We start from the raw sequence: 19,640 nt of genomic DNA, 5'->3' as shown, positions 1-19,640 counted from the left end.
CTCTGTTTCATCTTATATGCTACTTATTCAATTAGCTCATTGATCTGGAATTCATTATGTTTAACTAAGATTTTTCCCTTCTCTTTCTTTGATTGATTTGTCCTAAAAAGGTTCCAATATCTTTTTAGTCAAACAATATGATTTACCAACCCAAAAAAAAGAGTAAAATGTTGTTTCGGATATTACTTCAGAAAATGGTGCCCCTTAGTGAGAGATGTAATTGTAAAACAGTACTCGAATAATTTGCATATAGGTCTCTTTCGTCACATGTGACAAATTTATCACATTGCACAGTTGTTTGAGTAGAAAGTGTCCTCATTTCATGAACATAAATATTAAGCCCCCCGGAACATGATGCAATTGACAAAGAGGTTATAATGGACATGACAATAATAACAAAATTGACACAATTGACAAAGAGGTGATAATGGACATGACAATAATAACAAGATTGACATTAAACAGATCAATAATTCCAAATGATATATGGAGCATACTGTGACAAAACACATGTCCGTCACAGCAATATAATGACTTGTTGATAGTGAGATAATTTTTGTTTGCGTGCGCTATTTGATGATTAGTAATAATGATAAAACTTAAAAGAGACAGCTTATATTTACAATCATTTCATATATTTTCTTTTACCTTTCATGATACACTATATACCGATTAAATCATAAAAAAGTTTAAAAAAGAAAAAAGATGCATCGAATTCATAGGTCGCTGATTAAAGAAGCATCCTACCTGAAATTTTATTTACCTAAACCAACAAGAGACCTACCGTTAAGTATAGCATGGCAACTTGAGGGAGACGGAGGTGCCATGATGCATGTTATTTGCTGATGACATAGTTCTAATTGAGGAGACATGAGGCGGCGTCAATGAGAGGTTGGAGGTTTGGAGACATGCCCTTGAATCTAAAGGTTTCAAGTTGAGCAGGACGAAGACGGAATACCTCGAGTGCAAATTTGGGGTCAAGCCGACGGAAGAGGGAGTGGACGTGAGGCTTGACTCTCAAGTCATTCCTAAGAGGAGTAGTTTCAAGTAGCTTGGGTCGGTTATTCAGGGGATCGGGGAGATCGACGAGGATGTCACATACCGTATATGTGTGGGGTGGATGAAGTGGAGGTTAGCGTCGGGAGTCATGTGTGACAAGAAAGTGTCACCGTTACTAAAAGGTAGTTTTTATAGAGCAGTGGCTAGGCCTGCCATGTTATGTGGGACTGAGTGTTGGCCGGTTAAGAACCCACACATCCAGAAGATGAAAATAGCAGAGATGAGGATGTTGAGGTGGATGTGCGAGCATACAAGGATAGATAAGATTAGGAATGAAAATATTCGAGAGAAGGTGGGCGTGGCCCCCATGGAGGACAAGATGCAGGAAGCATGACTCAGATGGTTCAGGCACATTCAGAGGAGGAGCACTGATGCACCGGTGAGGAGGTGCGAGCGACAGGCTGTGGTGGGCATGAGGAGAGGTAGAGGGCGACCTAAGAAGTATTGGGGAGAGGTGATCAGGCATGACATGGCGCGACTTAGGATTACTGAGGACATGGCCCTGGACAGGGAATTGTGGGGGTCGAGCATTAAGGTTGCAGGTTAGGAGAAAGTTGTGAATATTTCTACGGTGCACCAGGGTGAGATTAGCCAGTTAGGAGTTACTATTTGGATGCTAGTAGTCATCAACTGATGCAGGGCTTTATCTGCTGGTTATTATCGTACTTTCCATCTATTTCATATTTCTTATATTGTTGTCATTTTATTGTGATTCTATTGATGGCACTAATATATCGTCTCTTGTGGCCTTCTTGAGCCGTGGGTCTCCTGGAAACAACATTTCTTCCCCTAAAAGTAAGGGTAAGGTCTGCGTACATATTACCTTCCCCAGACCCCACTTGTGGGATTACACTGGGTCGTCGTCGTCGTCGTTGTTGTTGTTGTTGTTGTTGTTGTTGTTGTTGTTGTTGTTGTTGTTGTTGTTGTAATGTTTATGAAATATGATCATATCTTGAAGAAAAAAAATTAAAAAATTTCAAGTTCCCGAATGGTTTAGGCAAATTTCTTTCTTCCACTTACAAAACTTTAACTTTTCTTCAAATAAAATCCATATCCAAACACAATTTTAACTTTCAAAAATTATTTTTAACACAACTTCAAAAATTCTTTTTTCAAGTTTCAATCAAATCTATGTCTAAACGCTAGCTTATATTTTGTTATTATGGGTAAGGTGGACGAAAGATTAGCAGATGACGACTTTTAAATTTAAAGTGAAGATTTAAATTCTTCTTCTAATTTTAGAATTGAAATTTTTTCATTCCTATACACTATTGGAAATTTTATTACCCTAAATGTTCATGTTTAGTAAATTATCCTACCTACACAAATTTTGTTTACAAAATATATACATTCCACGTTAAAAGGCTTCAAATCCATTATTAATGCCTTCAATTAAGGGATTTAGTTACATCATTTTCCTTCTTTTTTCACCTCTTTCCCCTTTTTTCTCCTGATCTTCAACTCACACTCCAAATAAGTTTTTGTGTGAGTTTTAATAAATATATCGTCTATATGTTTTCCAATCAAAATGAAACAGATCACGCCCTGAGCTATTTTTGAAAGTTATCATTCCTCCTTCAAGTTTTAATCATTCATAAGTATCTGAGAGTTTGGACTATAAACAGATAAACGGTAAAAGTTCAACTGCTTGTGCTCACATTCCTGCGGGGCACGAAGTTACCTCCACAGTGCATAATCTTAAATTATGTTAACACAAACAAAAATTAAAACAGCGATGAACATAAAAAGTGAAAAATATAATTACTTTACCTTTAGCATTTTTTTTATTTGCTTTTCTTGCTCGTCAGATTCTTATGAAGGTATTTTATGAACAAATAGTGATATAAGTGTCGAACTAAACTTAATTTGTGTCCAAAATAAATTTCATTATCCTAAAAATGAACCTTTCCAACATATTATAATCTACATAAAATCGTCCATGACCTGTTTCATATTCTATAACACAATGTGTCGGGACAACCCACATTCCTATGGCTTAGAAAGGTGATTACAGAACCAAAACTACATTGTTATTGTAGTAGCTGTGAGAGTTTGGAATTAAGCTGCAAGGCACTATACGTTCTTTCTATTATGTTCTAAACGAACTTCGATAGAACTAAATATTTTTTATACAATTTTATAAAATATATCTTTTGTATATTTTGTATCTGATTTATACATAGTAAAAATAAATTTCATGCAACTAGTTATATATTATACAATTTATCTACAATTTTCATACATTATTTCTACTTAGTTATATACAACTACAATAAAATACCACTTAAATACAAATTTTATACAATATGTCTTTTGTATATTTTGTATCTAATTTATACATAGTAAAAACAAATTTCATACAACTAATTATATATTATACAACTTATCTACAATTTTTATACATTATTTCTACTCAGTTATATACAACTACAATATCATAAAACTTAAATATAATTTTTATACAATGTTGTTCAACTTTCATACGATAGTTAAATGAATAAAAGAAAAATAAATAAACAACAGAATACATTTTTTCTATAATTTTTCAACAATTTTACTACAATTTCTGCAATATAATGTATGGCATATCTTCTTCTTCTTCTTCTTCTTCTTCTTCTTCTTCTTCTTCTTCTTCTTCTTCTTCTTCTTCTTCTTCTTCTTCTTCTTCTTCTTCTTCGAGTTTCAATCTGAAATTCAGCCAAAACCAAGTCGGGCATTTGCATCTATACCCGCTTTTTGGGTCACGTTTTAACTTGTGTCCGCTTTACAAAAAAAATTGCAAGCGTACCCACTTTTTCGCGTAACTTCAGCATACGTTGAACCAAGTGTGCAGAAGTTTTTCTTTGTAATTGCTAAACTTAAGCATAATAGCTGAAGTTTTGTTCTCTATTTGCTGAAGTTTTTGTTTGTAATTGTTGAAGTTTTTGTTTTTGTCACTGGCGAACTTCAGCTCTAGAGCTGAAGTTTTTATTTTTCAACAGGCCAACTTCAGCTCTAGAGCTGAAGTTTTGATTTTTGTAAGAGCTGAAGTTTTTATTTTGTAACTGGCGAACTTCAGCTCTAGAGCTGAAGTTTTTGTTTTTGTAACTGGCGAACTTCAGCTCTAGAGACTGGCGAACTTCAGCTCTAGAGCTGAAATTTTTGTTTGCAATTGGCGAACTTCAGCTCTAGAGCTCTAGGAGGCATGTTGTACCCAAACGAAGTAACTTAAAGCAACATTAACAGGAACCAGGAAACATCAACACATTACCAATCCAATCGACAACTGAAATCTCCAATTTTCGTCAGACCCAATTCACCAAACAACAATATAAAATTAATAATTAATTTTTCTTGTCCCATTTTCATATCAAAATTGTGAATAAGATTCAAGTTGCAAAACCAAGATAGAACCTTTACAGCTGAGGGTGTCGGCGAAAAGGATAAAATGATTGAAAATTTATAGGACTCACCGGAGAAATAAGAAGAAGCAGATAGGGCTGAACTTACTTCTAAAAAAAGAAAAGATAAAACTTTGAAGAGGAGGAGAAGGAGGAGAAAGGGGGCTGAAGTTGTTTAAAAAGTGGGTACAAGTTAAAACTTTTTTTTAAAAAAAATGGGTATAGGTTAAATGAGGGCGACCAAATAGGGCACCCCGTACAATTTTTACAATCAAGTCTAATCTTCACCAAAACCCCTCAAAATTGAGATATAAACTCCAAACCATATTTCCAATTATTTGCAACAACACCTAATCCAAATAAATAATAATTTTTAAAAACCCAAATTCGAATTCAAAGCTTTTTAATGACTGTCAATGGTGGAATTGCTGCTCTCTTTTCCTTTGCTTTATATTATTGAAATTTGGGATTGAGAGATAGATAGAGATGTAGAGAGAATTCTCAATTCTTTGCAACAACATCCAATCCACAAACAATGTCTTTTGAAAACCCAAATTCGAATTCAAAGTTTCAAAGCTTTTTAATGGTTGTCAATGGTGAAGGGGATACAGATTTTCGTTGGTTTTAGAAGAGAAAATAGTGGGTGATTGAAGAGAAAATCGTGGGGTGTGGTTTGATACGTGGGTGAGGGGGTGAGATTTGGAGAGAGAAACTTGGGGGGAGTGGGAATATACGGTAGAGTTAAATTACGAGACTAATTAATACCATTAAAACCTCTAAAATATATATAAATGGTAATTAGGTATATAAAAGGTAATTATATTAACAGTTAAGCATGGAGGGTAATATAGTTTACTATATGGCATAGGAATGTAAAAATCTCTTTTATGTATGACACTCCAACTTTAGTTTTTATGAATAAAGTCGAGAAACTAGCTCCATTTCGTAAGTTGGATCATAATGGTCTGTATCCCGGTCCATTGAAGCATGGGCCTACCTTGACAATATATAACTTGTAAATATAGATATACAAAGTAATTAATAAGGAACCTAAATAAATATGGTAAATTGGTTTCTATTATAATATAGTTAGGTAAGAATTCTGCCATAGGGCCAAAGGTCGCCTAAATAGCCACTTATCCAGCCGTTTAAACTAAAAATAACCGGCAAATCTATAATTGATGTACAATATTTGTATAATATGCACAATCGTGTACTACAATTTATGTAAATCAGCTAGAAAAAGTAAAAAGGGAATCCAGTTAGCTATTTATGTAAAGATCTCCGCAGCCCAATGGTCAAATATGCTAAACGGGGAGAAATTCAAAAATAGCCAGATTTATAAGTGGTCATTCAAAAATAGCCATAGTTTCAAAAGTAATCGAAATATAGCCACTTTTCATGTAAAAATAAATCTGAACGAAAACACTATTCAAAATCCGGAAAAATACTCAAGTATAATATACTAGAACTCCAGTATAATATATCGGTCCAGCATAATATACTGGAGAGTGGAGCACCGGTGCTCCAATCTCCAGTATATTATACTGGAACTTTCCGCGTGTTGGAGTTCCATCATAATATGCTAGAAGTTGGGGTGTTCATAAAAACACGAACAACCGAACCAAACCGAAAATCGAACCAAACCGACTATAAAAGTAACTATTTAAAATTATTATTACACCTACATATATGTATTTTTATATAAAATTTCTAAAATTTTGTCGTACATATTAGTCATTTGTATTTTTAGTCTAGTTTTTTGCTATTATAATAATCTAATTCTTTGCCTTTACATTCTAGTTTGATTGGTAGTTTTCTTTTGCAAGTACAAGAATTTATTTCATGATAAAAATAATTAATTTTTAATTGAGTACTTAAATTATTCATCACTATTTAATTCAATTATCATCAATATATCTTGGTAAATGATAGATTTTTCAAAGAGCAATTGATTTGATAGTATTACGTTGAAAATGTAGTCGCCGGAATATGCGTTTGGTAGTGTATGTCTCATATTTAAGAAAAAAACGATAAATCACCGAAAACGACAAAAACCGATAAAAACCGAATCGATAAAAAACCGACTTAATTGGTTTGGTTTGGTTCCAATATTTGAAAAATCGACTTACTTGATTTGATTTCTTTTTAGGAAAAAACCGATCTAAACCGAACCATAAACGTCCATGGCTAGGCAGAAGAATAAGAAGAGAACAGCAAATAAACTTTGGTGTCAAAAAGTAAATATGTATTGCATTAAACTGATCTCAGCAGAGACAAGCAAATATAGAGAAAAATGCTACTCCTATACTAATTAAGCTACATCAAAAGGAACTGTTTAATCCATTATTCTCTGCCGACGACTTATTTGCATGAGAAAAAAGGCACTCAAATAATTGAGCACTAGTTTGATAGTGATTTTCTTCAACTTCTTCTTCTTCTTCTTGGTCTTTTTTCCCACTTTGATCAGCTACAGAAGCACTAAAAGAAGGAGCCACAATCACTGAAGAATAAACCTTTGAACTACTTCCTTGTAATTGGATCCTGCAGATCTCTTCTTTATCTTGATCACAACCCATATTTTCTTGAACAAATGCCTCTGTTTCTATTTCATTTTGATATCTATTCCCTGCAAGTTTCTTCATGATTGCAAGTTTAAGAAGTTGATATAATCTTGGATTTTTTTCCAACAAACTGCAGTTTTCTTCATTGGGTTTCAAGATTCCTTGGTATTTGAAATTTGTTTTGGCATTTCTACCACGAAGAAGACGTGCAGCATTATCATAAGCCAAAGCTGCTTCTTCTGCTCTGTCAAAAGTTCCTAACCATAGCCTGAGTTCTTGTGAAGAATCTTTGATTTCAGCAACCCATCTACCTGAAGGCCTTTGTCTCACTCCAATAAATTTCTTTCCATCATTTGAGGAAATTAACTTTGACTTTCTTTTTATCACTTGCTTTTCTTGGATATTTTTGGATGAGTTGTTTAAAGACTCAGATGATTGGGATTTTGAGCTTTCCATTCTATACTTAGAGAGGAGATTAATTAGAAGTGGTTTGTTTTATGATTAGGAGGATTGGGAACAGTGGTTTGTATATATACTAGAAAGAAGAAAAGAGGTGTTATAATTATATGTTGATTGTCTTTATTGGGTATTTTTGTAGTTTACTATCTACAATTATTGACAATTTATGATTACGTTGATTATGAATTGGCACAACATAAATAATTTTTACACTATCAGTGTAATTCGAAAGGTTATAGTAAATTATTCCCTCCATCTCAAATTACACGAGGTAGTTTGATTCGGTACGGAATTTAAGGAAAAAAAAGACTTTTGTGACTTATAAAAGATTCTCAGTACGGGTACAACAACAACAACCCAATATAATCCCACTTAATAGGGTTCGGGGAGGGTAGTGTGTACACAAACCTTACCCCTACCCTGGGGTAGAGAGGTTCTTTCCAAATAAACCTTCGGCATCCTTCCCTCCAAGAACTTCCCGACTTGCTCTTGGGGAAACTCGAACTCACAACCTCTTGGTTGGAAGTGGAGGTTGCTTACCATCAGAGCAACCCCTCTTGTCTATTCTCAGTACGGGTAAAATGAGTAAAATGAAGAGTTTACAATTTAATTATTTCAAAATTTAAAAATGTGTCATTTATTTTGGAACAGCCTAAAAAGGAAAATACCTCATCTAATTTTGAAACGTAGGAAGTACTATTTTACAATAACAACAACAAAAATAGTACTATTTTATTTTTCAATTATTTCACTGAGCTTGTAATGGAAAGCTTGTAATGGAAAATTACGTGTTATTGTAGGTCGACTTACAACGATGATGCAAAAAATTTATATTCTTAGAAACATTGAATGCTTACTACAAGCAATATTTGTCATGGCTTGTCATAGGATCAAGTTTAATGATAAAGGTTTAGTACAACTAATGTCCTGTATATAATACTTCCAAGAGGCAACAAACAAAATTAGCTCATCAAAAGTCCAAAACTGAATAGAGCTAGCTCCTCCATGTTTTTTTCTGAATTAGGCTTCACTCTCTTTCCTTTTTGAAAGCTGAAAAACTAATATTTTGGTGTTGTCACATAGTGTATGTCTTTGTTAGTCCCTTAGAACAATATGTTTTTAATAATCTGATACTTCAATTCATCATCTGTATTTGAACAGATGCTTACATCAGAGTGCTTGGTGGATTTGTCATGAATTGTTAAAATAAGCCTCAAATTAAAAATAATTTTTTGGTTGTCACGTTTATTATTTCCTGAATTTATGATTTAGATACTGCTACTATCAATCTGGTTATTTTGTATTATAGTTGTAATTATATATATGTAAGACTAAGATGATTGTTTTCTGGTATGTTAACAAAACTTTTTGGGAATATTTATATCTTGTAGAAAATAGTTGCTCATTTTTAGTCCTTTAATTCCTAGAAGTTGCCACATCCATAATGGATTTATTACAAGCAATAATATATCTTATGTTCTATTAAAAAAGGTAGATAGTGCATAAAGCATCAATCAACCTTTGACATAAGAATCCATGGTTAATTCCACGGCTCGGATCCGTATTGTTCCAACCTCCCCTCCATATATGTCTTATGTTCTATGTGTATATAGTTTCTTGTTATTAGGGCTGATTGTGTTTTCTTCTTAACTTTTGAATTGGGCTAAACCAGTCAGTCCAATCAATCAAGATCTACGTTTTAATTTGGGTCAATTTTGTTGGGCTCAAATAAACGGGGCTTTAACCTAACATAATGGACACTGGTCCAATGATCAGATGGTTGCTGAAATATTTGGATAGTTGGATGCTCGAGCTGGAATAATTCGGAATTCCTTTCGGCTTTTGCACCAAGCTGGCTCATGGCTGAATATATATGTCGTAGCCTTTTTCTGTGGAGAAGATCGCCAAAAAAAGAAGTGAACTTTACTGAGTAGCTAAAGGTTAGGGTCTTAGAGATTGCAAATGGGACGGTGTGGGTGCGGGGCGGTACGGGTTTAAACACATGCGGGGCGTATTTAAACATATGCAGATGCGGGGCGGGGCGGGGCGAAATAAACAAAATAAAAACTGTGCGATTGCGGATTTTAAAATTTCATTAAAAAAGGAAACTCAATTTTAACTAATGGAAATTGGGTCTAAGCTAAGTAAACTTCTAACATAATAAATTCGGTATTTTCAAATCAGTAGACTTTTGATACAGTAAAATAAAGCGATTGAATAGAAATGTTATGTGGAGAAAGAATGAACAATTCGTTTACTAGTAACCCAAAAGGAATTACAGTAAGTCTGACACTCAACAAAATCTGCAATTCTTTAAAATTAATAAAAAGTATGAGTAGATCTCATAAATGTATAAAAAAATTCCAGCCAAAAGATTAAAATATAAATAAACTAACAAAATAAAGGGGAAAAAAAGTTAAGCGGGTGCAGAGCGGGGCAGGGCAGGTAGATGCGGGTGTGAATGCGGAGCTGGTGAACACGAGTGCATTTGCTATACGAAGCGGGGCGGATTGAATTTTTGCGGGTTAAGAGAAAACCCGCATTGCACCGCTTGCCATCCCTACTATAACTCAGTATTCCATTCAACACAGTGCCGAAAAATTCTAGCATTAAAGTTATGTCATATACACTACTCCTTCGGTCCAAAATAAGTGGCTTTTTGTCTTTTGGCGCACATCTTAAGAAAATATTATTTCCTAAAGGAAAAAAATATTTAGACTAAATTACCATTAACTAAAATTTGCATATTGTTAACTCAACGCATTGTGATATATAAATAAGGGCAAATTTCGAAAATATAAAGTTAATTGCTTCTTGATTATATAAAATGATATTTATTTTGGACCAAAATAAAAAAGTCAAAAAGTCATACTACTTTAAGTCGTGTTTCCTCTACTTTGGCTTATTACCTAAGGATTCCGAAATAGAATGCCTAACAGGAGGATTTCTCCGGCTGGTGCACAGGGTCAATGTAGTTTTGTTGAAAGTTTTTTGGTTACGGTTCAACAAAACTCATAACTTTCGATACGGAATATGAATTTAAATATCAAACTTATTAAAATATCAATAAATATTAAATTTAAACCCATAATTTTAGTAGTAATACAATATTTTTAATGCTAAAAATTTTAAAAGCTAAACCCTTTAAATTTAAATTTTGAATTTATCTATGCTGCAAACATAACATTATCGTTTGTTTCCTAGTTTTGTGGTTAACCTTGAATCCAAAAGAAAAAGGAGAAGCGATTGGGGGTGTGTTTGGTATGAAGGAAAATATTTTTCATGGAAAATGTTTTCCTAGAAAATATTTTTCATGAAAAATGAGTGGTTTTATCACTTATTTTCCCTTGTTTGGTTGGTGAGTGGAAAATATTTTTCGAAAAATATTTTCTAGCGTTTGGTTAGAGAGTAGAAAATATATTTGTATGCTATTCTCTTCACCGCCCCCTCCCCCTCCCCCAAGTCTCTAAAAATCCACACAAACCCAAAGGAACTAATGTGACGCTTTACTTTTGTTATGCAAAAATTACGTTAAAATTTGTGCTCCATAACTAAAAAAAATACTCTTTTTTTTGTTGAAAAAGAAAGTACTCTTTCTACAACATGAAAATAAAGTACTCATCTTATTAAAATAAAAGAAAATACTTTTTCTACATCATGAAATAAAATACTCATTTTGTTGAAATGAAAAAAGAAATACTTTTTTACATCATAAAAAATACTTTTTTTATTGAAATAAAAAAAATACTTTTTCTACATGAAAAAAAAGTTTTTTTTTATTATTAAAATGAAAAAATATTTGTTTATATCATGAAAAAAAATACTCATTTGTTGAAATGAAAAAAAATCTATCTATAACATGAAAAGAAAGTATTATTAATAATATTTTTATTTAGGATTGGGGTGGGGCGGGTGGGGTTAGGGTTGGGGTAGAGTGGGGTTGGGTGGATGAAGGTGGGGTGTGGGGGTGGGTTGGGATAGGGCATAGGGTGGGGAAGGTTGAGAAGGAGTTTTGGAAAATATTTTGGAAGAGTAGTGGGGATACGACTGTGATGTGGGCCATGACAGCGAACTACATTAGGAAGCTGCGAGAGAGGCTTTAGGGGTTACAAAGGGATACCCTGGGAGATGTATAGGGGATTGGTGGTGGAATACGGAGGTCCAAGGTAAAGTTAAAGTTAAGAAAACGGCTTATTTGAAACTAGTGGAGAGCACAAACTAGGAGGAAAAGAGGACGAATTGGGAATGTTATAAGAAGGCAAAGAAAGAGGCAAAGTTAGCGGTTACGACAGCTAAGACTGTTGCCTTTGGATGCATGTATGCGGAGCTTGGGAGCAAAGTCGGGGACAAAAAGTTGTACAGGTTAGCCAAAGTGAGGGAGAGAAAAACTTGTGACTTGGACCAAGTGAAGTGCATCAAAGATGAGGACGGCATGGTATTGATAGAAGATGCCCATATTAGACGAAGATGGAAGACGTACTTCCACAGATTGTTGAACAAGGAGGGGGACAGAAGCATTGTGTTGGGTGAGTTGGAGCACTCCGAGAGTCTGCATGATTTTGGCTATTGTAGATGTATTAAAGTCGAAGAGGTTATGGTAGCGATGCGTAAGATGAGTAGGGGAAAAGCAAATGGGCCAGGAGATCCTGATAGAATTCTGGAAGAGTATGGGCCGTGCAGGCGTGGAGTGACTTACTGAGTTGTTTAATATTATCTTTAAGACGAAGAAGATGCCCGAAGAATGGAGGTGGAGTATGATGATTCCTTTGTACAAGAACAAGGGTGATATACAAAGCTGCAATAACTATAGGGGTATCAAGCTGCTGAGTCATACTATGAAAATATGGGAGAGGGGGTGGAAATCAGGGTGAGAAAGAGTGTGTCTATTTTTGAGAATCAGTTTGGATTTATGCCGGGCGATCGACTACGGAAGCCACTTATCCGGTGAGGAGATTGGTAGAGCAGTATAGGGAGAGAAAGAAGGACTTGCGCATGATGTTTATAGACCTAGAAAAGGCGTATAATAAAGTTCTAAGGGAGGTTCTGTGGAGATGTTTGGAGGTTAGCGGCATTCCGGTAGCTTACACTAGGGTAATCAAGGACATGTATGATGGTGCTAAGACTCGGGTGAGGACAATGGGAAGTGACTCAGATCACTTCCCAGTAGTGATAGGGTTGCACCAGGGATTGACTCTTAGCTCGTTCTTATTTTCTCTGGTGATGGATGTGCTGACACGACACATTCAAGGAGAGGTGCCATGGTGCATGTTATTTGCTGATGACATAATGCTGATTAATGAGACGAGGAGCGGGGTCAATGCGAGGCTGGAGGTCTGGAGGTAGACCCTAGAGTCTAAAGATTTCAAGTTGAGCAGGACCAAAACGAAATACTTTAAGTGTAAGTTCAGTGAGGAGACTCATGAAGCGGGCGTGGATATGAAGCTTGATACCCAAGTCATCCCGAGGAGGGATAGTTTCAAGTATCTCGAGTAATCCAGGGTAACAGAGAGATTGATGATGAGGTCTCCCATCGTATCGGTGCGGGATGGATGAAATGGAGGCTCGCATCCGATGTTTTGTGTGATAAAAAGGTGCCACCAAGAATTAAGGGTAAGTTCTATGGAATGGTGTGTAGACCTACTATGTTGTATGGGGCTGAGTGTTAGCCAGTCAAAAACTCCCATGTTTAGAGGATGAAAGTAACGGAAATGAGGATGTTGAGATGGATGTGAGGGCACACCATGAGAGATAAGATTAGGAACGAAGTTATTCGGAAAAAATAGGAGTGGTCCCAGTGGAGGACAAGATGTGGGAGTTGAGGCTGAGGTGGTTCGGGCATGTGCAGAGGGGGAGTACGGATGCTCCTGTTAGGAGGTGTGAGAGGATGGCCGTGGCGGGGCTGAGAAGGGGTGGAGGAAGGCCGAAGAAGTATTGGAGAGAGGTGATTAGGCATGATATGGCGCTACTTCAGCTCACCGAGGATATGATCCAGGGTAGAAGGGTGTGGAGGTCGAAGATTAGGGTAGTTGTCTAGTAGGTAGTCGAGAGTTTCCCATTCTTTTTTAGTAGTATTAGTAGCTCCCTTATTTTTTCGTTCCTGTGTATCGTTTGTTCCAGTTTGTTACTGCTTGATGCTATTTTATGTTACTAGTTTCGTTGTTGTTGTTATTGTTGTTGTTACTATAGTTGTCTTTCTCCCATTTTCCTTATGGTCTTTTGCCCACCTATTCTTTCTTTCTTCTTCGTCTTCTTCCTTTCTCTCTTTTCACCTTTTTTGGAGTTAGGGTCTATTGGAAACAACCTCTTTATTTTGCTAGGTAGGAGTAAGGTCTGCTATACACTATCCTCCCTAGACCCCACTTGTGGGATTATACTGGGTATGTTGTTGTTGATAGGGAAAATATTTTTCTCAAATTGGAGAAAAATAAGTTCATGAAAAAAATATTTTCTAAAATATTTAGGTCAACCAAACATAAATAAATTGAAAGATATTTTCCTTCGTACCAAAACACACCCAGAAAGGTCTCACAAGGAAAATTTTATTTTATGTCTCATACAACTGATACTCGTTGTATGAGGCAACTTTTTTATCTCACAATTTTGTGAACCCAAATTTCTGTAGATTCAAAAGTGTAAGATTGAGGTCTACAAATTTGTAAGACAAAAAAGAACCTCATACAACTAGTGTTAGTTGTACGAGACACGAAATAAAACTTGCGACAAAGTGTTGTACTACTAATCTTACGATCCCCAGTACTACTCCAGTCCGCATAAGCAAAAGGTAGACAGATGTAGTACACAGTAGGAAAAGGGCCCCATTTTTCTCTATCTTGTAAGCCACGTGTCATCATGGTTATGGCCTCATCAGAATTTTGTAATACCACGTCGGATTATAAGGACCAAGGAACACGAAAAATAAATTCAGCCGTTGAGTTGGTTTCTCAATTTCTCATCACACATTAGCTATCATTGATACAAACCTTTATTATACCACAAAACAGAGGCCATAAACACAACCAACTTTCATTGGAGGGACAGACTCAGGCAAGCGGTGGCAAGAGGCTGAAAGGCAATGGCACTAAGAGCTTCAGCCACCGTAAAATCACCTCTTCCTCCGCCTTCTTCTTCTTCCTCTTCTACACCTACGAAAATCTTTAATTTCCCTACACTCTCCCAGAAACCGGAATTCACTTCAAAATCTGTGTCAGTATCACTGTCTACTTCAACGGCTCTTTTCCTCTTTCCTCTCTTCACTGCTACCCATGAAGCCAGAGCACTCAGCTTACCCAAGGAAGATATTGTCTCTTCCCTTAATCAGGTACCGCTTACTAATTTTCCCTCAATTGAGTTAACTCTTTACATTTTCTTGGATGTTTTTTAAAAGCCATTTATTTAATGGCAATTCTGCTAGGTATAGTTTTTTTTTTGCTTTCGCCCTTGTATTTAATGACAATTCTTGTTTCACATCCTTGGTTGCTTTAGCTCTTCTAGAAATTGTTTTATCGAATAACACTTGAAGCTTTATTTATTTATTTATTTTGTGGTTCTAGCCGCATTTCCTGTTGATTTTCGTTGTTAAATTTACTATTCCTGATAGTTTTAAAGTTAGAATTTTTGTGACAATATTTTGCTCGGATAATTATGATTCTACATGCTGTGTATTAAATGGCAGAGGACTGCAGGTCCATAAATTTATGTTCTGTGTTTGTGGTTTGTGAAAAAATTTAGTTCTTAGCAATTTATCGGAAGCTTCCTCTTTACAGGTAGAATCTGCAGTTAATCAAGCTCAACAGGTTGGTTCGAACATCTTTGATGCTGCAAGCCGAGTGATTGGGCCCATAATTGAATTTGTGAAGCCCGGGGTTGATGTGGCATTGCCTTTAGTAAAGCAGGCAGGAGAAGAAATTTTAAAGAATGCTTCTCCTGTCATATCTGATGCCACTAAGAAAGCCCAAGAGGCAATGCAGAGCGCTGGCATGGACACTCAGCCAGTGATGACTGCAGCTAAGGTTTGGCTATAGGAAGTTCTTGTTTCACATGCTTCAATTAGTCAGTAAAATTCATCTGTGCTTTGTGAATAAATTGCCACTTTGCCAGCCATCTGTACATTGCCTTTTGACCAGTGAAATTTTCTTGTAAGAAGTAATAATCATGCAAGTCATATGTGAGAGGAAAAGTATCTTGGTGGATAGGTAGACGAGCGTTTCTCTTTGTCTTACTCAGTTCACTAGCATTAGTGTTAGTATGATATCTTTTATTCATAGATGGTTATTACTACCTAGAGTTTGACTGCATTCTTGGATTCGTTCTTATTTCATCTTGCTGTTATTCCTACTTGTTGCAATTACCTTTTCTTTTTCAGTCGTTCTCTAGCCGAGGGTTTATCGGAAACAACCTCTCTGCCCTTCTAGGGGTAGGGGTAAGGCTGCGCATATCTTACCCTCCCCAGACTCCACTCGTAGGAAACTACTGGGTTTGTTGTTGTTGTTGTTGAAGCGATAATCATGTAAGTCATATGTGGGAGGAAAAATATCTTGGTGGATAAAGGTGAAGGTACTAGCACTGGATATAGAACAAAATAGTATTCAATGCTTTATTCTTCTTTAATCCATTTCTGGACATGAAAATGATATTCTTGGACTTTGCCATGTCGTTATATTTTGGGTTTCATCTTTCCTTACTCAACTTTAAGAGATAAATGATTGTTTGGTTGCAGACAGTTGTTGATGCAGCTCAACAGACATCCAAGGTGATCGAAGGGGCCAAACCAATCGCCTCATCCACAGTTGAAACAATTTCATCAGCTGATCCAGCTATTATTGCAGTGGCCGGTGGCTCATTATTCCTGGCATATCTTCTACTTCCCCCAGTTTTCTCCGCTCTCTCTTTCAGCCTTCGTGGTTACAAGGGTAATTGGATGGGTTTTCTTACTCTTGTTTATCTCCCCGAATTTATGTCGCTTTAGACCACTGAGATATACAACTGAGAATAGATGTAGTACTCCGGAGGGATCTCCTAAAGTACATAAGCATAATAATAGTTCTAAGAATAATATTTAGGAGTGTTAGATTATGGGACTTCTAGATGAACTCGGTCCCAAGAACCAATGCCTGCTACTATCTGTGAGAAACGTAATATTCATTTTCAATCATGTGGTTATTGGTCATGCATTTAAAATCAATCTGCTTTAGAATATCGTAAATTACATTCGACCAGAATGAGAAAACAAGTAACTAGACTAAGATGACAGTATGCAAGTAATAGTTTTAAAAATTCAATGCTGCTTGTTTCCTGCATTTCTAATGGTGGTACAGTGTGAGTGCTATTTCACATAAACTAAACAAGGCTTTTTCAAAAGTTTTTGCCACCAACCTCCCCATCCCCACAAGAAAATTAAAATTAAAAGAAAAAAAGGTAATGCAAAAATATAAGACCATGACTAACTTTGGCTTGGTTGGATGGATTATCCAATTCCTTCTTGCTACCAATAAATGTCTCCCAAGTAGCTGAAATAGTGAAATTTGTCATCGTCATGAGGGGAGGTGCCTTCACAATCCATTTTATTATCAGTGTCTTGATATCAAGTAATCACATTGTAGCTGTCTTGCCATTTTGAGATTTCCTATTATTTTTGGGAGTTGAGAAGCTTGGCATTTCACAACAACTAAACTTGGCTTTTTTCTGTAAAGCAAAGTAAGTCCATATGTAATCAGTCGAGAACCAGCGTTCATTTAGTTATTAACTTCTGCAACATCAAATAATGGTGTCCTGAGTGACTGAAATTGTTATCATACTGGAAATTGCCTTCACAATTTGCTTTAATAGCATTATCTTGAATCCAAGTTTGTTGCTTATAGTTTTGTTAAACAATTTTCGTTTTCCTGTTAATTTTGGGACTAAAGAAACTTGATTTGGAATGACATTTCCAGGTGAACTAACTCCTGCTCAAACACTGGACCAGATGTGTTCTAAGAATTATGTCTTGATTGATATTAGAACAGAGAAGGACAAGGATAAGGCTGGAATTCCTCGTCTTCCATCTAGTGCTAAAAACAATATGATTCAAATCCCGTAAGTTGGCTTGAAATTAACATTCTTGCTAAATGAACCATGCTCTATCTTTACAAGCATCATGTTGTATTTCCACCACCATTCTAGTGTTCCAAATTGTAGGAAATTTAGGATGCTTCTCATTCTATCTCAGAAACAAGCTTATCAAGATAAATACCTTAGAATGGCATGCATAAAGACTAAAAGAAGCCTATTATGTTACTTGTCTGAAGGTTAAGAAGGTTCTCTTAATTTCTTGAGAATTCTCCATCAGAAGCATTTAAAGGAAAAAGAAAATAGCATTAGATTTTGTTGGGGGGGTATTAAAATATGTATGATCATTGACTAGGCCTTCATTTTCTGTTTCCTCGCTACACTCTCCTTTACCAGTTGGGAAAAAGAGGGTGGGGGTGGGGTGGGGGAGGAATTGACAAAAGAAGGTAGTAATACCTGGAGATGAATTGACTTTATGTACTAGTGAGAAGTTAACCAGGTCTAGGATACTTGCTTTCACCTTGTTTTTATGTTGTACATGCAATCATTTAACTCTGACAAGGTATTGAGGAAAAAACTTCCTAGGGAAGATGTGGAAATTTTTTTGAGATAAAGTTTGTTTAGACTTATGGATTTGTTCTCCTGGTACATTTCAGTTTGGAAGATTTACCGAGCAAACTAAGGAGTCTCGTGAGAAATGCGAAGAAAGTGGAAGCTGAGTTAGTAGCTCTGAAGATATCATACCTCAAGAAAATCAACAAAGGGTCTAACATTGTGATAATGGACTCGTGAGTTTTTCTCATAATAAACTCGAGCACCACACTTAATTCTCTTATGCTCTTATACTCTATGTGCACCTATGTATAATTTTAGTTATCAATGATATATTATTAAAACTTTTCAGGTACTCTGATTCAGCTAAAACAGTTGCTAAAACACTGACGAGCCTTGGCTTTAAGAACTGCTGGATCATGACTGATGGCTTCTCCGGAGGGAGGGGTTGGTTGCAGAGTCGGCTGGGAACAGATTCTTATAACTTTTCGTTTGCCCAAGTCTTATCACCATCAAGAGTCATACCAGCAGCAGCTAGACGTTTTGGTACAACAGGCACCGTCAGATTGCTTTCAGGGGATAGTGATTAATTAGTTTCCCCTTGTAATGACCAACAAATGGCCATAGTATAGTTTTGGATTCTTTAAGATAGCCTGGTGTAATTCTTTGATCAGTTCTAATGAACTATCCTTTGCCTCAATTCTTCACTTTGTTTTAGCATGTGACTGCATGTTTTCAGATTTTGATTCTACATCCAACGTAAGTGCTAATGGCACATTGAGCAAGGTTCAGCTTAAGAGGTTCCATCCCTTCACTTTGTTTTGGATTTAAGTTTTTCCAAGTTCAAGCTCTTGATTTTGCAGTAATCGTCAAAGCAATTCTTGCATCACCTTCATTAATTTGGGCATAATTCAAATCACAAAATATGAAGCAGGCATTTGAACAATATTTTATTAAAAGTCAAGAAAAGAATATTCCCAGTTGAAATTAAACAAAAATATATTTGAAAGTTGGGCGATTGTGTTTGGACATCAAATTTAGTTGAAAAATAGTTTGTGAAATTTTATTTGTGTGGGGAAAACATCATGTTGCTTGAAATATTCTCTAAACTAATATTTTAACATTTCACCAGGATTTTTAAATATTCTCATTCGAAATTGCTGACAGCTACACCAATATTTATAAACTGTAAATATTGAAGTTCTTTATTATAAATACGTAAATATTATTTGAGGCCCTGGCAAATTGTTTGGTCTGGTAAAATATTTTCTAAAAAGATAAGTTTGTTAGAAATTCAATGTATGTGGATGTCCCTTCCAATGTACGTGGATGTTCTTTCCGTAACTGTCTTTGGGAATTCATACACCAAATGAATGAGTTCATTAATACATGTAATTTGAGAAGACATTTTGTAACCTATAAATAGAATGTTATTCTCCTGTGGAAAACACATAAGAAACACACTTAAATACGATAACTTCTATATTCTCCTCCTATATACATCTTGTCTCCATTATTCTATTTTGCTCTCATTTCTTAATACGTTATCAGCACAAAGTTCTAACCAACTGAGATTATCTGC

At 35.7% G+C, this 19,640-nt stretch overlaps 2 protein-coding genes across 2 annotated transcripts; both read left to right on the top strand.

The window, feature by feature from the left end:
- The first annotated feature begins 11,777 nt into the window (after positions 1 to 11,777).
- Positions 11,778 to 12,161, top strand: LOC142182340 (uncharacterized). The gene has a single exon (XM_075256609.1). The coding sequence runs from the start codon at positions 11,778 to 11,780 to the stop codon at positions 12,159 to 12,161; it is 384 nt and encodes a 127-aa protein (XP_075112710.1).
- Positions 12,162 to 14,475: 2,314 nt separating this feature from the next.
- Positions 14,476 to 18,704, top strand: LOC107800572 (calcium sensing receptor, chloroplastic-like). Its single transcript, NM_001325687.1, is given in 6 exon segments — positions 14,476 to 14,780; positions 15,226 to 15,471; positions 16,179 to 16,371; positions 17,392 to 17,533; positions 18,163 to 18,294; positions 18,411 to 18,704. Coding segments are annotated over 6 exon segments (1,197 nt in total). The 5' UTR covers positions 14,476 to 14,534; the 3' UTR covers positions 18,649 to 18,704.
- The last annotated feature ends 936 nt before the right edge of the window (positions 18,705 to 19,640 follow it).

The sequence above is a fragment of the Nicotiana tabacum genome, chromosome 6 (assembly GCF_000715075.1).
Source record: "Nicotiana tabacum cultivar K326 chromosome 6, ASM71507v2, whole genome shotgun sequence".
NCBI classification, from domain to species: domain Eukaryota; kingdom Viridiplantae; phylum Streptophyta; class Magnoliopsida; order Solanales; family Solanaceae; genus Nicotiana; species Nicotiana tabacum.
Note: the sequence above shows the minus strand (reverse complement) of the source record. Positions and strands in the feature narration are given on the sequence as shown.

Excerpts from the sequence above, each read along its gene's own strand:
- LOC142182340 (XM_075256609.1), top strand. The coding sequence starts at position 11,778 with ATGTATGCGGAGCTTGGGAGCAAAGTCGGGGACAAAAAGTTGTACAGG.